The 15,931-nt window shown below is 54.9% G+C and overlaps 1 protein-coding gene across 3 annotated transcripts in view; it reads right to left on the bottom strand.

Annotated features, from left to right (window-relative positions):
• Window positions 1-14,776, bottom strand: part of LMO1 (LIM domain only 1) — a 41,829-nt gene extending 27,053 nt beyond the window's left edge. The window contains exons 1-2 of one of the 3 annotated variants that reach the window (XM_005215975.4): window positions 14,569-14,655; window positions 9,864-10,123 (exon numbers count right to left, since the gene is read on the bottom strand). In XM_005215975.4, the coding sequence (XP_005216032.1) occupies window positions 9,864-9,888 (25 nt within the window). In that variant the 5' untranslated portion in view covers window positions 9,889-10,123; window positions 14,569-14,655. Of the gene's footprint in view, window positions 1-9,863; window positions 10,409-14,568 lie in introns of those variants that run through there. The other 2 variants (XM_005215976.4, NM_001075895.2) reach the window with 2 other exon arrangements.
• Window positions 14,777-15,931: the final 1,155 nt, after the last annotated feature.

The following is a 15,931-nucleotide window of genomic DNA, read 5'->3' as shown; positions in this document are numbered from 1 at the left end:
TGGCAACCCACTCCAGTGTTCTTGCCTGGAGAATCCCAGGGACGGGGTCACACAGAGTCGGACACAACTGAAGTGACTTAGCAGCAGCAGCAGCAGCAGCAACAACCACGAGTGAACTTGAAAGCTCATTCCCCTGGATGAATCTTCAGATGAGACCACAGTCCCAGCCAGTGCCTTGATTATTATGACAGACCCTGAGCAGAAGACCCAGCTAAGTACCTGGACTCCTGACCTACAGACACTGTGAGATTAAAAAGTGGGTGCTTTTTTAAGCTGCTAAATTGTGAAATAATTTGTTACACAGCAAGAGATAACTAACACACCACCACACTGGTGGATACACGCAGGACAGGAAGGACCTTTCCTCAGGCCAGAGACAGGGGGCCTGTGTACAGATCTCTGCCCTACAACCTTTGTTGTTGTGAGCTTCCTGGAGCCCCATTCTTGCTGTGTAGTATGGAGAGTTCGGAGGACAGAGAACACCCTCTAGCTTGCTGCAGCAGATTCCCTGTTCTCCTCTGGGCAGACCAGGAAAGTGGGTGGGGCTGACCCACTTCCTTGTGGAGTCATTGCCCCGGGTCCTCTCCAAAGAACACTCCTGCCAGAGTTCTGAACCCAGGCACATCTGGAACGGAGTAAACTTTCCAAAGCACACCCATTTCCACTTTCTCCCCTGCTCCTCCCAAAACCCTAGGAATGTGAGGGAAACCACATCAATCACCTTTAAGACCATCAAGAGCTGTGTGAAGATGGTCATGATCATACCCATTTCACCAGTTAGAATTACTTTTCAGTTTACTATCTAGAATTACCTAGTGACCAAAGTGGGATTTGAACTCAGTCTGTCTGACTAAGCCCAAGCTAGTTTCACTTGGGAAACTAAGAAACGGAGAGTTCAAGCATTCATGATGTAGCCTCCCACAATCCATAGGCAGCCCCCATAGGCAGCCACCCACAATCCATAGGCAGCCCCCATAGGCAGCCCCCATAGGCAGCCCCCCACAATCCAGGCTGGACAGTCTATCACCAAGGGATCAGGAATTGGAGTTTTTAAAGATTCAGGGGACAGGAAAGTCTGGATGGAGTGGGTGCCCGTGGGGGCCATCAGAGCCCAGACCAGGGCTGCTCCCACTTATCCAAGAAGAACCAGCCTCCCTCCCCCGCTCTATCAAGTCATTGTGCCAAGCAGCAAAGGTGAATTATTAAAACTCCCTTCTGGGGTACCACATGGATTTTTCTCCACTGAGATTCCAAGCAGAGGGGCGGCCGCTCCCGCCACACAATATTAAAATGTCAGGAGTTTAAGGTCTGCGTTGGTTGAGTCATAAGTTATCAGCACCCAGTGAGGGCCGACAGAATGCCTCCCTTAAATTATTAAGCAGAAAGCGTCAGACTGTAATATTTTGCTAAACCAAAGTACAGACACAGACAAAGATGTCATTTCAATATTTGAAACCAGCAAGTTTAATTTAAAATAAGAGCAAACCAATAAGCTCAGAACATAGCGGCGTATGAGAGGAAAATTATACTGTGAGAGGAAAAAAAGTGGAAGGACTTAAGAAATTTATAAAAGTAATCTCCAAGTGGAAATTAGAAATCAAGGCCTAGAAACAGAATAACACAAAAGAAATATTACTGTCCACTTTCTAAATCAATATAACACTGCTCCACGCTGGAATTACCATGGTAACTCAAGTAAAAAGAATCAAGCAATTCTTATTATTTCAAAATAAAATCACAGCCTGAAGCCTGGGTTTTATTACAACCACTGATAGATCGCTGGCTTGTATTTATCTGAAATATTGCTTTTCAATCAGCTGGTTTATGAATGTACACGGGCCTCTCACCAGCCCACTTACTGCCCTGTTTTGAGGCGAGGGGCTAACCAATGAATTGATTCCCGCCTGGCTGCATCTGCATGGATGTCCAGGTTTCATTCCGTTCTGGGAACCATAGAACTTCACACCCCTTCCAACTGATGGGTGGCTTTGCAGGACAGACGAAAAGCCAGAGAAGGCAGTAGGGCCTGACCTCACTGTGGTCCCCCTCCAGGCTTCCCCATGGAGGAACTGGCCAGGCTCTGATGTCGGCCCCCAACAATGGCCCCCACAGGAAGCCTCCCACACCCCCAACCCCAAGTCATCCTCTTGCTGGCTCCATCCCTCTCCCAGGAGCTCCCCCTGCAGCCCCATTACAGACCATTCCTGATTCTACTCAGGGTCACAAGTGTCCTTCTCTCCTATCCTCAAGTCTGCCAGCTGCAATGGGGAGCTGGGAGCCAGCAGAGCACAGAGAAGGAGTGCAGATGGCCTGGGCTCAGAGCCCAGCTCTGGTCTTGTGAGTTGTGCAACCTGTACGTGGCTCTAAGTCTCTGCCCCTCCCCATATTCACACTCTTTGGAATGTGACTTTTCACCTCCTTCCTTCAAGGGTAGAACTGTTTCCCCATCTTTTGAACTGGGGCTGGCCTTGTGATTTATTTTAGCCAACAGAATACAAAGTGACAATATCCCAGAGCCAAGCCTAGGCCTCAAGAAGCCTTGTGCACATTCATTCTGGACCTGCCTCCAGCCTGGGAACAATCCAGAAAAGTCTGCTGGATGATGAGGGACATAGTCTTATTATCCCCAGCATCCAGCTGATCAGCCATCCCCTAGGCATGAGTGAGTCTAGCCAAGGCCCAGAAAACCCCTTAGCCAAGCCCAACCTTCATTACTGACCCACAGATTCAAAAGCTAAATAGATGTTTGTTGTTTTGAGCCTCTGAGTTTTGGGGTGATTGGTTATGCAGCAGTAACTAACTGATATGCAGGCACAGTACAATGCTTGCTTTTAATTAAGGGTTCAGTGAAACAAGAGCTGCTGTGTAAAGACCAAGAGGCCAAAGCCAAAGAGATCATCCTGCATCTGTGTAGAGAGCACTCTCACTTCACATGGACACGAGGCTTCCAGGATTATCAAGTGTGTACATGAACATTAGGTGCCAATTAAGTGTTGCCCCCACTGTAGACATGTGAAAACCGAGGCCCAGGAAGTTGTCTGAAGTCACACAGCAGTCAGCCGAGTCTCCTGACTCATGCTAGCAGGTTGCACCTGAAGCAGTAGGCCACTCAAGAAAGCCCACTTAGGAAGGGGTAGGAGGTGGAGTTGGGGATCCAGTCTGACCCGGGAGGCCTGCACTCTGAGGCATCTGTCCCTGCACCTGGGCCAGCCCCCCTCCCCCCACCCCCCACTCTGTTATGTCAGCCACAGTAGGCTCCTGCCTTAGCCAAAACACAAAATAAACATCCTCCAACCAATGAGAGATGAGCTTGTAGCTAGTTGGGTGGATGTGACTCTGAACAGGACCTGGAATGGTCTGTAAGAAGCCTAGGCTGCCTGTAGGCTCCCTCAAGGCCAACCAAAGGGTAGTGAGGATGCACCAGGCAACGGGGACAGCATGAGCAAGGGTACAGAGGGAGATGCCAGGTCGGCATGGGGGATAAAACCAGAGTGGACATATCAGTCCTGCCCAGCCTAGTGTGGCAGCAGGTATCTGGTAGAATGTCAGGGTGGCAAAGGCTGGGTCCTCTGGTACCAAAAGAAAGGTGGTAGATGGGTTGGGAGAATGGTGGTGAAAGAATTAGGTCCAGAGTCCCAGATGAATGCAATCCAGTGGTGTGCTGATAAATATCTCACAACTGATTCTCCAGGGAAAAAAAAAACCTTGATTTCCAGTGTTTGCCAATTTCTGTGGTGTTAATATTTCCACTATGGCTTGTAACAAGTTACCAATGTGATGTCCCTGAACCCAGAGCTGGGAAGGGATGTGCAAAATCAGCTTTTGCAAGTCAGCACAAGGTGACTCCACTGGTGTAGCCCTATCTAGAGTACAGACCTACCAGGAAAACTCAGGCCAGCAGCACCACGAAAAGTTCAGCCGAGGCTGGGAGGGTGGCCTGTGTGCCTCGGTGTCCTTCAGCTCCAGGCAGGGCAGGCAGGCAGCATGGGCTACAGGCCACATGTACTTCTAGGGCTTCTCTAGCCTGTGAAGGCCCAGGTCAGGTTAGCGCCCATCAGCACTGACCAGGAGGACCTTCCTACATCTGAGAACACATGCCCTGCCTGTCAGTGAGGCCATGAGTAGGATGCCCAGACACATGGTCTTGGTTAAGCTCATATTCCTCCTTATCAGAGATTTCTACCATCCAGCCTTGTCACACTTTGGGTACAGGCACAGGCATGGAAGCCAAGATGGAACACAGAAAGATGCTAAAGCTCTGGGCTCTAACTCCCTATGTAATTCTGGGCAACGTTGAGTTTCAACTCTGCCACTATAAATGGAAGGGCTTACAAAGAGTGATTCTGGAGGCTTCTTCCCATGGTGCTACCTGACTGTAAGGACCTGAACAGTGGTGAGTAGTGAGTTCGCCTTGCCTCCTGGACAGTGGTGAGGGATGGCCATGATGGGTAAACTAGAGAAAAGGGAGGATGAGGGCCCAGCACCAGGCAGCAAACAAAGCACTGATCTGGGCACAGGACTATTTCGGATCAGCCTGTGGTTTTGCAGATAGCACTGTTACTTCACAATGCATGAAGCTTCCTGGTTTATAATGTGTGTACATGGACATTATCTGAGCTAATCCTGAAAACAATCCTGCCAGTTAGATGTGCTTGTTCTCACCATAGAGATGAGAAGGTAGAGAGGCAAAACCACCTCAGCGCTGGGTTGGCACAGAACACAGAACTACAGTGGACATATCAGACCTATGTAGCTCAGCACAATAGTAGATGTGGCAGCAAGTCCCATAGTACCTGCCACACTGGGGTATCAGGTCCTTTTTTCTACCTTCATCCCTAGCTTCTTCCAAACTTCATAATATGCCTGATCAGGGGTTCCTGGGAGGTCGTCTGGCCCCTGGAACTGGACCTGAACAACAGTTTTGGCCTCCTGGCTACATGGGGACAGCTGTGCCCTTTGTGGGATGTAGCTCTGGAGGGGGTCCACATTGGCTAAGGACCCCAAGCTGGCTTGGGTCACTTTCATCAGCCAACCAGCTCTGTCTTCTGTTCAGAGAAGGCCCAGCCAAGACCACTCTTCAGCTTCAGCAGCCTTGCCTGTGCCAGCAGTCCAGCTGTGCTGAGGCTAAACCTCACGTCTCTTCCGATCATAGAGGGTCGGCCGCCAATGCTCGCTGGCAATCATCCATCTGTTCCAAAGGGGAGAGACCAAAATAGACCTCCTCTTGGTCCTACTCTCAGATGGGGCTTTTTGAGCGGTTCCTTAAATGGAAGCAGGTGGGGCAGCCACCCCATCTGACTCTGGGACTTGGAGCTGGGTGGGAAATCAATTCTCAGGAGGGATGAGAAGCAGGCCCCAGCTCTAGGAGAATGCACATTTCCATGTGCTAAAAGCATCGTTGTGGGACATGCAACAGCGAGAGAGGCAGTTCCTACGGCCACAGAGGCCAAGTGAGTGGCCAGGCCAGGGCCGAGCCCCGGCACGCAAAGGGTGAAGCTTTTAGGCGAGCAGCGGCCAGTGATCTCAGCTTTCCCCAGTCCTAATGCTCCTGAAAGGCTCTCTCCCACTCCCTGTAATTGGGCATCAGTAGTTAATGCAGTATTGACTGCATTACACGCTCCCGTGCCTCCCTCGCTAATGCCAATTGCATCACCTTGTACAGTCACCGGCTTGCTTAGCCAATAGCCGTTAAAAGCAATCCAAATCATGAATCATATGGGAAACTTTTAGCAAGACACTGCCATCCAAGGAGACAATTTACAGTTGAGTTAATCTGGGTACATTAGCGAGACATGGATTCCGGACGACAGACCAATTTATGTTGTTTCCCTGTCCCTCCACCCCGCCCCCTCATCCCAAGTTCTCCGCATGGGCAGATGAATGGAAGAGCAGGGAACAGACAGAAGCACCTGCTTCTTACCCTGGGCTCTGGGAGGGGGTTGGGGAAAGTCATCCTTATAGGCTCCCTGCCTCGCTGTGTTTGGGCAGGAAGGGGACATAGCTGTACATGCTCAGATTTTGTGATGCTTCATTCCCCTGCATGAGGAAATGGCTGCAGCCCAGGCCAGACTGGTGGGTGCAGATGGAGACCCTTCTCTTCCAGGCACACAGCAGGTGCCAGGCCTGGTCCCCACCGTGCCAGCCTCACAAGGCCTTTACCAGCCCTCAACAGAGAGCAGTGTCCAGTGGGCTCCACCCTCCTGCGGATGGGTTGGGGTCTGCACTACGGAACAGCACCAGGGCCCACTCCCTCCTGCCTTTCCTCCAGGACCAGGGAGGTCCTGGCCACACTCTGCTGGGAGAGGCCCCTAGGACCCTCTGTGGTCCAGAGCATGACAGGATATTCTAGGAGGTCCTGCCAGTCAGTAGCCAAGTGTAGCTGAGAGCTTGCCCCCATGGATCAACCAAGTCTGCTGTGGAAGCTGTGCTCATAGTGGTCATTAACAATTGAAGATGCACTGTCTGGTCCTCCTCAGCCCAGCTCCAATCTCCTTAGGTCTTTTTAACTTATTAAAAATGCCCTAGGAATTAAGTCAGTTCCACTGCCTGCCTGTGTTTCCTGCAGTCGCCCCGGCCCTCCTGCTGGGCCTATGCAGAGGCAGCTTACACCCAGACCTGCCCTTCTGCAGCACACACGTGGGGCCACCCTTCGGGGGTGACTTCAGCATGCTCTCCTTCCCATTCCTTCACAACCTGAGGCTCTCCCTGTTTTGGGGGCTGCCTGGACCCTCTGCTGCCTGCTCGTGCTCTAGGGCCATTTCTCCAACAGGCTGAGAGCTAATCTGACTCTTCAGGGTTCAGGGCTATAGCTCCCCTTGGACCACAAACCTCCCCGAAAAGCCCACTGCCTGTGCCAGTCCAAGCACAGGTGCCAGGGGGAGAAGGGTGGTTTCTCCAGGAAAGTTGGAGCTGGGCTCCCTTTGCTGACAGGCAGGCCCCACGGCAGGTAGAAAGGCAGGACCCTGAGTTCCAGTAAAGTGGAGCTGGCTAGGCCAAGAGCAAGCATCCAAATGAAAGCAATTAATCTTGAAACCCGAAGTTTAACCGTTTGCAAAACAGATCTTTCCTCTCTGTGGTGGCCCTTCACTGCTCGACCTAATGGATTACTTTATTAATAATGCACTGTGCTTAAAAGCAAAAAAAAAAAAAAATTTTTTTTCTGACGATTCAATACTTCAGAAAGTCTCTTAAACCCGTTGCTACGGCAAAGCGATTGATATTTTATTATCTTTCAGAAGTGCAACATGAAAGCCCTGCAGCCCAGCAGAGCAAGAGCTTTGGTCCTCGGCAGCTGGCGGACCTGACTTCAACCAGAGGAGCCTGGGCCTCTTCCCACAAGATGCTGTCAGGTGGAGAAAAGGCGTTGGGGGTGGTTAATAGGAGCCCGAGTTCCCCGCTGCAGCCAGACAAAGGGTGCAGTCCACAGCCGGGAGGAACATACTCCTTGGGGGCCCTGGGGAGCAGTACTGCCACCCAGCCCAGATGGCCACCTGCTGGGAGAGTATTAAGTGTAAGGAAGGAATTAGGCAGCAGGTTTGGGGGTGGGGGTGAGGATGTGAATGGGTCTAGAGCCTTTCTCCCTCCACCTAGCTGAAGGTACCACCTTCAGGGTTTCCTGGAACCAGGAGATGCTAGACTCCAACAGGGAATGGAGGGTGGATTTATGAGCAAAAAGGCTGCTTTTGAAAGACAGATCTAGGCTGAGCAGGACATGAATCAAATGACTCCTCAGGACTTGAGCCAGTCTTCTTCCTTGTGCTGTGAGGGGTCCCAGAGCTCAGTGATCTCAGCACTACTGGGCACCACATCGTTAAGACTGGACAGGCTGGGGGACCTTAGGGCAGAGTCAGCTCTTCTTTACAGGTCTGGGAAACACATATACCAGGGGGGTAGGCAGGAGACTGGCTGAAATGACCTCCAAAGAACCATTTCCATTTAGGGCTCATCTAGAAACCTTTAGTACACAGAGCCAAGGCATTCTGGGGTGCCTGCAGAGTACAAGACCCGAGGTGCTGGTGGCGGTGTTATCTTGTCAGCTGGAGGCCCGTCTTCCTGCCTGAGGCCACCTGTGTACAGGGCCTGGGTCTTCTGGATTTCTGGCTTGGGCCTAGGGAGTCAATACCAAACAATCTGGGTTGAAGACATACCCCAATTTCCACATGCTGCCCATGGTGGGAGCACCTCCAAACACCAAGGAAGGACCTGCCTGCACTGGCTCCTCACTTTACCAAGAGGAAAAGTGAGGTCTCAAGATGGGCATGACTGGTCCAAGATAACACGGGGAGTTGATGAGAAAGGAGCTAAAGCGAGGACTCCTTCCTCCTTGTCTGGCCTCACCCCTGACCTCTTCTCCTTTCCAATCAGTACACGCCTGCACCAGCCCAGCCCTCTAATGGCCCACCTGGGGCTCCAGGGGAGGGCCCATAAAAAAGAAACAGCACACAGGAAGTGGGTGTCTCACCCTAGCCAAACCCTGGCAAACGGATTCTTTTGGCCAGAGCATTTAGTCCTCCTCCCTCTCTTTCTACCCACACGCCCAGAAATGGGCTGACCGGCCACAGAGCTCCCCGACATGCCACCCCCGGGCCAGATATTTTAAATGGCCCTTCCTGCCTGAGGTCTCAGTGGGTGGAAGGGAGGCTAGGGGCATCGGCACACAGTGGCAGCAAAGGGAACATCCTGTGTGACCTTAAGTCACTTAACTTCAGATTTCCACCAAGTGACCATGTCAGGAACACCACCGACCTGGAGGGCAGAGGGCACAGACCTTCATACTCACTGGGAGAGGTCAGCTGATGTCACTCTAAGAGGATTCCCGACTGACTCACAGAAAACCCCTCTTCTCAGGTCCTCACCAGCAGTACAATGCAGGTGGGGCTTGGGTGCTAACAATTAGATTCATGTCTCCCGACAACACTAACCCACCAGGTAACCCTCACCTCCAGAGGAGAAGGGCATGGGCCGGGGCCAGGGAAGGGCCACTCTCCCGACCCCGAGGGCTGCCCCTGGGTCACAAGACACCCACTGGTTTTACCCTTAAGAGGGCTGGGTTCTCCGACCTCTCCTGCACATACCAGGACAATTACTGCGGGACAGTGGCAGTCAGGAAGGCTTTGGGTGTGTGAGACCCCCTACTAGTGGCTTCTAGCCACCGCGGGGCCCCGCTCTTCTGACCTCTCAGGCGCAGTGAAGCTCTTGATCAAGGTAGGTCCTGGCGCCTCCGGCACGCGTGCTACTGGCCGGGAGCGGGACACTTTCTTCCTCTGGGCCAAACTCCTGCCTCGGAGCTCAAGAGCCCTCAGGGAGACAGTGGGCAGCACAGGAGGCGTCCCTTTATCTCACCGAGCTTTCGGGCAGCCGTGTCCCCGAGGGTCCGGCCGGCTTTCCCCCTGGCCTGCGGGGCACCCCGGTGGCCACCTTCTTTCTGCGCGCCAGCGGGCCGCAAGCTCTGGAGTCCGATTTCCCGAAGCCACTGATTTGCTCGGCGCTCTGCGACTCTCGGGTTACGCGTGCGGCGCGAGGGTGATGGCTGCGGTGAGAGGAGCAGCCGCAAAGACGAAACGTTCTACGCGAACTGCCGCTGCGCCGAGATCCGAGGGCAGCCGGAGCCTCCACGCGGCCCCGCAGAGCATCACACGGCCGGAGCACAGCTCGCCCGCCCGCGGTCCGGTTCGGCCTGGCCCGGCCCCGGGGGCGCGCAGCCCAGAGGTCCCTTGCCTCCCCACCCTAGCCCCAAGTCCCCTGGGGACCGCCAGCCCAGCACAGCCCGGCGTGTGCGCGCCCGTGTCCCGGCGTGTGTGTTCCCGCGCGCCACGGCGGGGGCGCAGGGGCGCGGGGCGTTGGGACCCCCGCCCGCCACCTACCGTCCTCCTTGTCCAGCACCATCATCTCGGGCGCTCCGTGTCCAGCCGCAGCTCGACTCGGCCGGGAGAAGGGCGCCGATTCCGGGCGCGCTTCGGCGGGGCGGCCGGTCCTCCGGCAGCGAGCGGACTCTAATTACCCGCTTGTCCGGCTCTTAACCTAGATTGCACTCAGCTAGAATTACATTCAGGAGCGAAGCACTTCGCAGATACAAAAGCAGTCTCACCTACTTTTGTGCCTCAGAATTGCAAGGAACTACGAACTGCAATTTGGAGAGGGAGAGGGAGAGAGAAGGGGGAAGAGAGGATCAGAGCCGTTTCTTTGATTCTCACCTTCTAAATGGCTCAATTTGCCCAGTATAATCTGTCTTAATGTAATTGCATTTGATAGCTCATAACCCTGGCTCTGGCAACGACACAGCTTTCAGCCTCATAAAGTGTTTTCCCCTCGGATTTAATCTGAATCTCAATCTAAAATTATATTCAAAGAGATGGGGGAATCTCGGCGGCCGTCTCCCGCTGCCTTTCTCCCTCAATGTATGAGGTTTGCACTCCTGCTACTGAATAAATGCACACATTTCCCGAGGCCCCCCTCCCTCCCGAGTTAATGGGGAGTGGAGACGCGCGGCTGCCCGGCTCCGCAGCGCCACCTGGAGGCCTCTAGGCCTCAACTCGGCGCGTGGCTCTGCTCAGGACCCAGGGTCCTCATTCCCAAACACTGTCTGGTAGGCCACTCCTGTCTGTCAGTCCCCTCAGCCTTGATTTTGGCCCCCTCCCACGGGGGCACTCTTTCTCTGACCACGTACCCTCCCTTGCTACCTCCTCTCTCCGGGGTTCCTGGTTGCTTCCTGGATTGTTTGGCAAAGTTAACCCTCTGCAGGGCACAGATTTTCCCACTGTTGAGTCTTCCATCACCACCCTTACCCCAGCAGCCCCTCAGAAAAGCATCTTGATTTCACAGAGAATGAGATCCTGTCTCAGCTTCTATCTGAGCAAGCACAGCATGGCCTTGAAGGTTATTATTTTCATTCCACAACTATTTATTGAGCACATATTATGCACCAAGCTCTATTCTAAGGCACTGGGGATACAGCAGTGAAAACAGATTCCTACTATTACAGAGGTGCTGATTTTTGCTTAGTAACGCAGGAGGCAGGAAGGGATACAGTGTTCATCTCCTCTCCCTCTGAACCCTGCTTCTCTCTGAGCACCTTGGGGCTGGTGCCCAGGCTGCCTTCTCCAGGAAGGCCACTCTTCAATATCAAGGGCTTTTTTTTTTTTCTCTTGACAGTACAGAGTTCCAGGATGGGATGGAAATCTTAACATGTGCCAGAGGCTCATCCCCCACAGTCACTTCCAAGGATTAGATCCAGGCAAGGAGAAGGAAACTGTAGTCCTTGGAGGGGCAAAGGGCCATCACGACTTCATCTCGTCTCTGCCTATTACCAGTAGGGGACTTTTGCAAGTCATTTTCTCTCCCTAGGGCCTCAGTTTCCCTGTCTGTGAAGCAGAAGACAGCTCTGCTATCTCCAAATTTGCTCTGGGGATCAGATGAGACATTGCATATGAATGTGCTTTGTAAACTGTAGCACCCCAGACAATGGCGGAGGTGGGAGACAGTGGGTACAAAGGAGATTTGAAGGCCAGGTCATGCCCCTTAAGCCCTAGGGGGCCCCAATGTGGGGTGCTTGATGGGAGGGGGAAGGGGAGAAGGGATGGTGCTGCAGCCCATCCTCCTCTACCCTAGGCAGGAAAGTCAAGCTTTGAGAAAACAGAAGAGAGGCTGCTTCTAATGAGATGCTTCATCCGCAGCTCAGAGGGTTTCGCTTTCCCCTTCATCTTGAATACTTAATCCTAATAGTCCTTGAGTATATTTGATGTTAAATATATCATTTTGCTCAGACTCACCATCCCTCAGGACTGCGAGCTTGATCTCTCCCCTGCCACTGCAGCTCAGCTGTACCCTGAGGGTCTGAGGGAGGCTTTGGCACTGCCGCCGCCGGCACATTTAGTGCCAGCCCCTCACCCCAGCCTGAGTTGGGGGCCTGACAGCACAGCAAGCACTGGACCCGGCAGGCTGGCAAGGGGGAGCTTCTTTCTGTAGACAGCTCTTTGCTACCTGGAGGTGTTCACTCTACAAGGGCTGTGGCCTTACTCCTGGCCTCTGGGACTGCCTCTCCTCACTCTCAGGGTCTGCCCCTGACCCACAAACCCGAACTTGATTAGCTGGGGCCACTTTCTCACTCTCAGGTGTGTGCTTGGGACTCTGTCCCAACATCAGCTCTCCCCAGCTCCCAAGGTGCCCAATTAGCAGCCACACAGTTAGCAGCATCTCTTTCGGGAGTCAGGGGCCTTGCAGCCCAACCCAGGGACTGGGGCAGGCCTGGGTTACAGAACAATGGACTGTAGAAGAGGCTGGGGTGTGAGCAGGGAGTTAGTGCTGTGTGTGAAGGGCTAGCTGTCTTTGCCCACAGGCAGCTCCCTCTGCAGCCCCAGTGATGAGCACTGAGCTGCCACACTCATCTGGAGAAGGGCCTCCACAGAGGCCTTCTGGTGGACAGAGCTACCCAGCAACCTTTGGACGCTTTGGGTGACTTGAGGTCCCACCCAGGAAGGGGCCTGCTGGGCTGACAAACCCAGGCAGGAGCCTGGCTCCTCCAGCAGCCTGCCTCTCAGCTTATGGGTAATTGTTGGGCAGGGAGGTAACTCCTGTGCCCATGCTCACTCCCACCCAAGCTGCCTTCAGGTCCAGGGGCACGCCCACAACACGGGGGTGGAATTCTCGTATCCCCTGGGGCTGGGGGCGGGGGTTTGCACCTGACACATTCCACAGGTGATGAGCGTGTACTCTCACTGTGAGACTGCCAAGAGTGCTCCAAAATGCCCTTGAAATGCCTCTGGGGACAGCAGAGGGAGGCCAGTTGCTCAGCCCCCTAGGTTACGGTGAGCAGAAAGGGGGTGAGCCTGGCTGCTTTACAAAGTTTTGGGCAGGTCCTAGCAGTTTGTCATTGCATCTGGCAGTAAAGTCCCAATGAAGAATTCCTGCACTGGGGTTGTGGGGGAGGGGGCTGAAGACTTGATGCCCGGGGGGCCCAGCAGACCAGATATTCCAGAACTCCTCAGTGGGGCTTGTCACATGTGCCTTGGCCTGAGGGCCTGCCTCCAGCTCCAAGATGGAGTTACAAGCCGGCCTCACAGGTGACACTCAAAAGGGGTATTTGGAGTGACAAAGGCCCGTTCCCAGTGGCCGCCACAGTTGAGGGGACAGAGTGACTCTACAGACTTTGCGTACCATCAGGATGGCTGCTGGCCAAGTTCAGGTGCCCTGCCCTGCCCAGCCCCCGACTCCCACAAAGCAGCCCATGCATAGGGATTTGCAGCCAACTAGAGTGGCAAAGTACACAGTTGGCAAACTTTTCCTCTTTCGGTTTCTGGAAGCCTAGGACAGGCCTTCCAGGAAGCTGCCGTTATAACTTGTTGGGTTTTGTGAGGGCCTATGCAGAATCTACACTCCAGAAAACAAGTCTCCCCGCCCCTTCAATGAAGGCCAACCCACCCCTGCACAACAGCCCAGAGAAGGTTGTGGATATAGGCTGTCGACCAGATGTCCTAGTTTGCCCCAGTTCTCTGGACTGAGGGGCTTCCAGATCCTGGGACTGTCAGTGATAAAACAGGGATGGTCCTGGGCAAACCAGGATAGTTAATCACCCTACTGGGAGGTGGCATGGTGGGAAAAGGGACTAGCGGGGCCAGAGAGAAAGGCCAGGCACCCAGACCCCTCCCTGCAGACCAGCAGCTGCCTCCCAACCCCCAATTTCCCAGCCTCCTGCCTCAGGGCTTCATCTCCCGGGCACCAGAGAACTGCCCTAGCAACCGGGGATGCTCCATGGACCAGCAGAGCTGTGAGTTCTCCTAAGAGACTGGCATTTACAATGGGAAGGGTGTGAGCTGGACCCAGGGGTGGTTAGATTTTCTGAGAGTCAAGCTTCCTTATGCAACTAGGGTTGGGGTGGGTAAGTAAAGGGTCTTTAAGAAAAAGAATAGGAGATTTACTAAACAAAATTACAATGGAAGGGCTCTGAAGCTTAAAAACTCATTCCATCAATGTGAATCCGCCTCTGCTATCTTGGATATACAGCCCGTCCACATGCCCTAACCGGCAATGCACCTCCCAGCACTCTGGGCTGGGGGAACTGATCGGCCAGAGTCCTCCCCAACCCGGCCAGGTGTGAAGCCATGTCACCCATCCCGCAGCTATGACGTTCCAGACCTGAGGGACCCCAGGGCGGTGCTGGTTGGACGGCACCCTCACCCCGGGGTTCTCTGGGCATCCTCCTGGGGGAGCCTTTCCGCAGCGGTGCAGAAGCGGGAACATGCAGATACCAGTGGGGAGGCAGAGAGACTGGGGTCAGTGGGCACTGCGGGGAAGCCCACGGCGCGGATCGGAGAGGCGCTCCTTTGCCCGCGAGGCGGCAAGAGCCACTGAGAAAGTTCCCTGCCCGAGCGTGCAGGGCTGCCGGGCTTGGCTGGCCCGTGTGACTTCCTAATCCGGCTGAGGAGCCTCGGGCTGAGCCCGGCACTCCGATACGCACCCGCGCGCACCTCCACCGCCGGGCTTCCGGGGAGCGGGCCAAAGGCGGCCGGGGCCGGGCGCGGGGGACGCTGCCGCTGCCCTCGCCCTGCGCCCCGCGGGTCCCCGGGCACCTACCGTCCTCTTGGTCCAACACCATGGTCCCCGGCGGCTCCAGCCCGGCCCGGGCCGAGGACACGGAGGGGCGGGCGGCTCGGACTCCGCCGTCGCTCGTCTGCTTTGCTCCCGCCGGCCCCGCGCGGGCTCCGCGCCCGGCGAGCGCGGCCGCGGACTGGGGCGGATCGACCGGCGCCCGGAGCTGAGCCCCACCGGCTAGGAGCTCCGGCGGGCGGGCGGCCGGGCCAGACCCGGGGGCGGGGCGGGACGGGGCGGGGCTGGGGCGGGGCTGGGGCTGGGGCGAGTCCGCCCGGCCTCGATGGACTAGCCGAGCCGGCAGCAGCTGCCCGGGCCGGGCCGGAGCCGCCGCCGCCGCCGCCGCCGAGCGCTCTTCTCTCCGCGCGGGCAGCGCTCGCTCAGCCGAGTGAAGAAGCCTGCGTTTCCCAGGGCCCCTCAGATTCCCCTGTTAATTAAATCAATTCATTATGTTCAGATCTGATTAGCGGCCCTTCCCCCCCTTTGAATCAATTATTCAATACACAAACATAATTGCTTGGGCCAGAGGTGCCCGCCATTAGCTTATTTAACTCCAAGGACACTAATTACCCGCAGGGCACGGGAACTTTTCTCATTAATTCTGACAAAACACAAAAGCACAGCCAGAGTGTGTGCGTGTGAGGGACTCTGTGTGTGTGTGTGTGTGTGTGTGACCACATGCCAGAGTGAGGGCTGTGTTGGGTGGTGAGACACCGTGGGAGCTTCAGCTCGGACTTGGGGGAGGCGGAATGTGTGCGATTTCGGGTGGGAGTATGTGGGGTGTCGTTTTGAGTCTGTGACCCTGTCCTTGTGAGTGTGGGCTTCCCCATGTGTGACTGTGAGTGCATCGGGGTGAGTGCGGCCCTGGGGCTGGGGACCGTGGGCCAGTGTCTGAGACCCAGCACCGGAATGTGTGAAATTGTGCACGCGCTTCTGTGTGTGGCTGTGAATGTGACTCCGTGGCTACTGTGGCTGGCGCCCCATCCCCTTTCATTTTGTCTAATTTTCTGGCCATTGCACATTGCAGGCTCAAACCCACAAGGGCAAGTGCAGACCACAGACGAGACGAATCAGGAGGCGGTTGGGGTCTGTGGAGCCAGGCTGAGAGAGTGTCCTCCTCACCTCATCACGGACTGGAGGATGCTCCCCTTCCCCCCAGTTATAAACTCCGGGTTCCCATCATCCCCTTCTCTTGCCCTCTCACTGCACATCCCTATACCCGCCCCCCTCCCCCATTCTCCAGGTTTTATCCCAAAGCCCTCCCCAGCCACAGCTTGCCTCCTCCCATTTCCACAAGTGTCTGATATCCAGGTGCACCCCCAACTCCCACTCCACAAACCCTAGTTCT

The sequence above is a fragment of the Bos taurus genome, chromosome 15 (genome assembly GCF_002263795.3).
Source record: "Bos taurus isolate L1 Dominette 01449 registration number 42190680 breed Hereford chromosome 15, ARS-UCD2.0, whole genome shotgun sequence".
Lineage (NCBI taxonomy): Eukaryota > Metazoa > Chordata > Mammalia > Artiodactyla > Bovidae > Bos > Bos taurus.
This window is presented reverse-complemented; position numbering and strand designations above follow the sequence as displayed.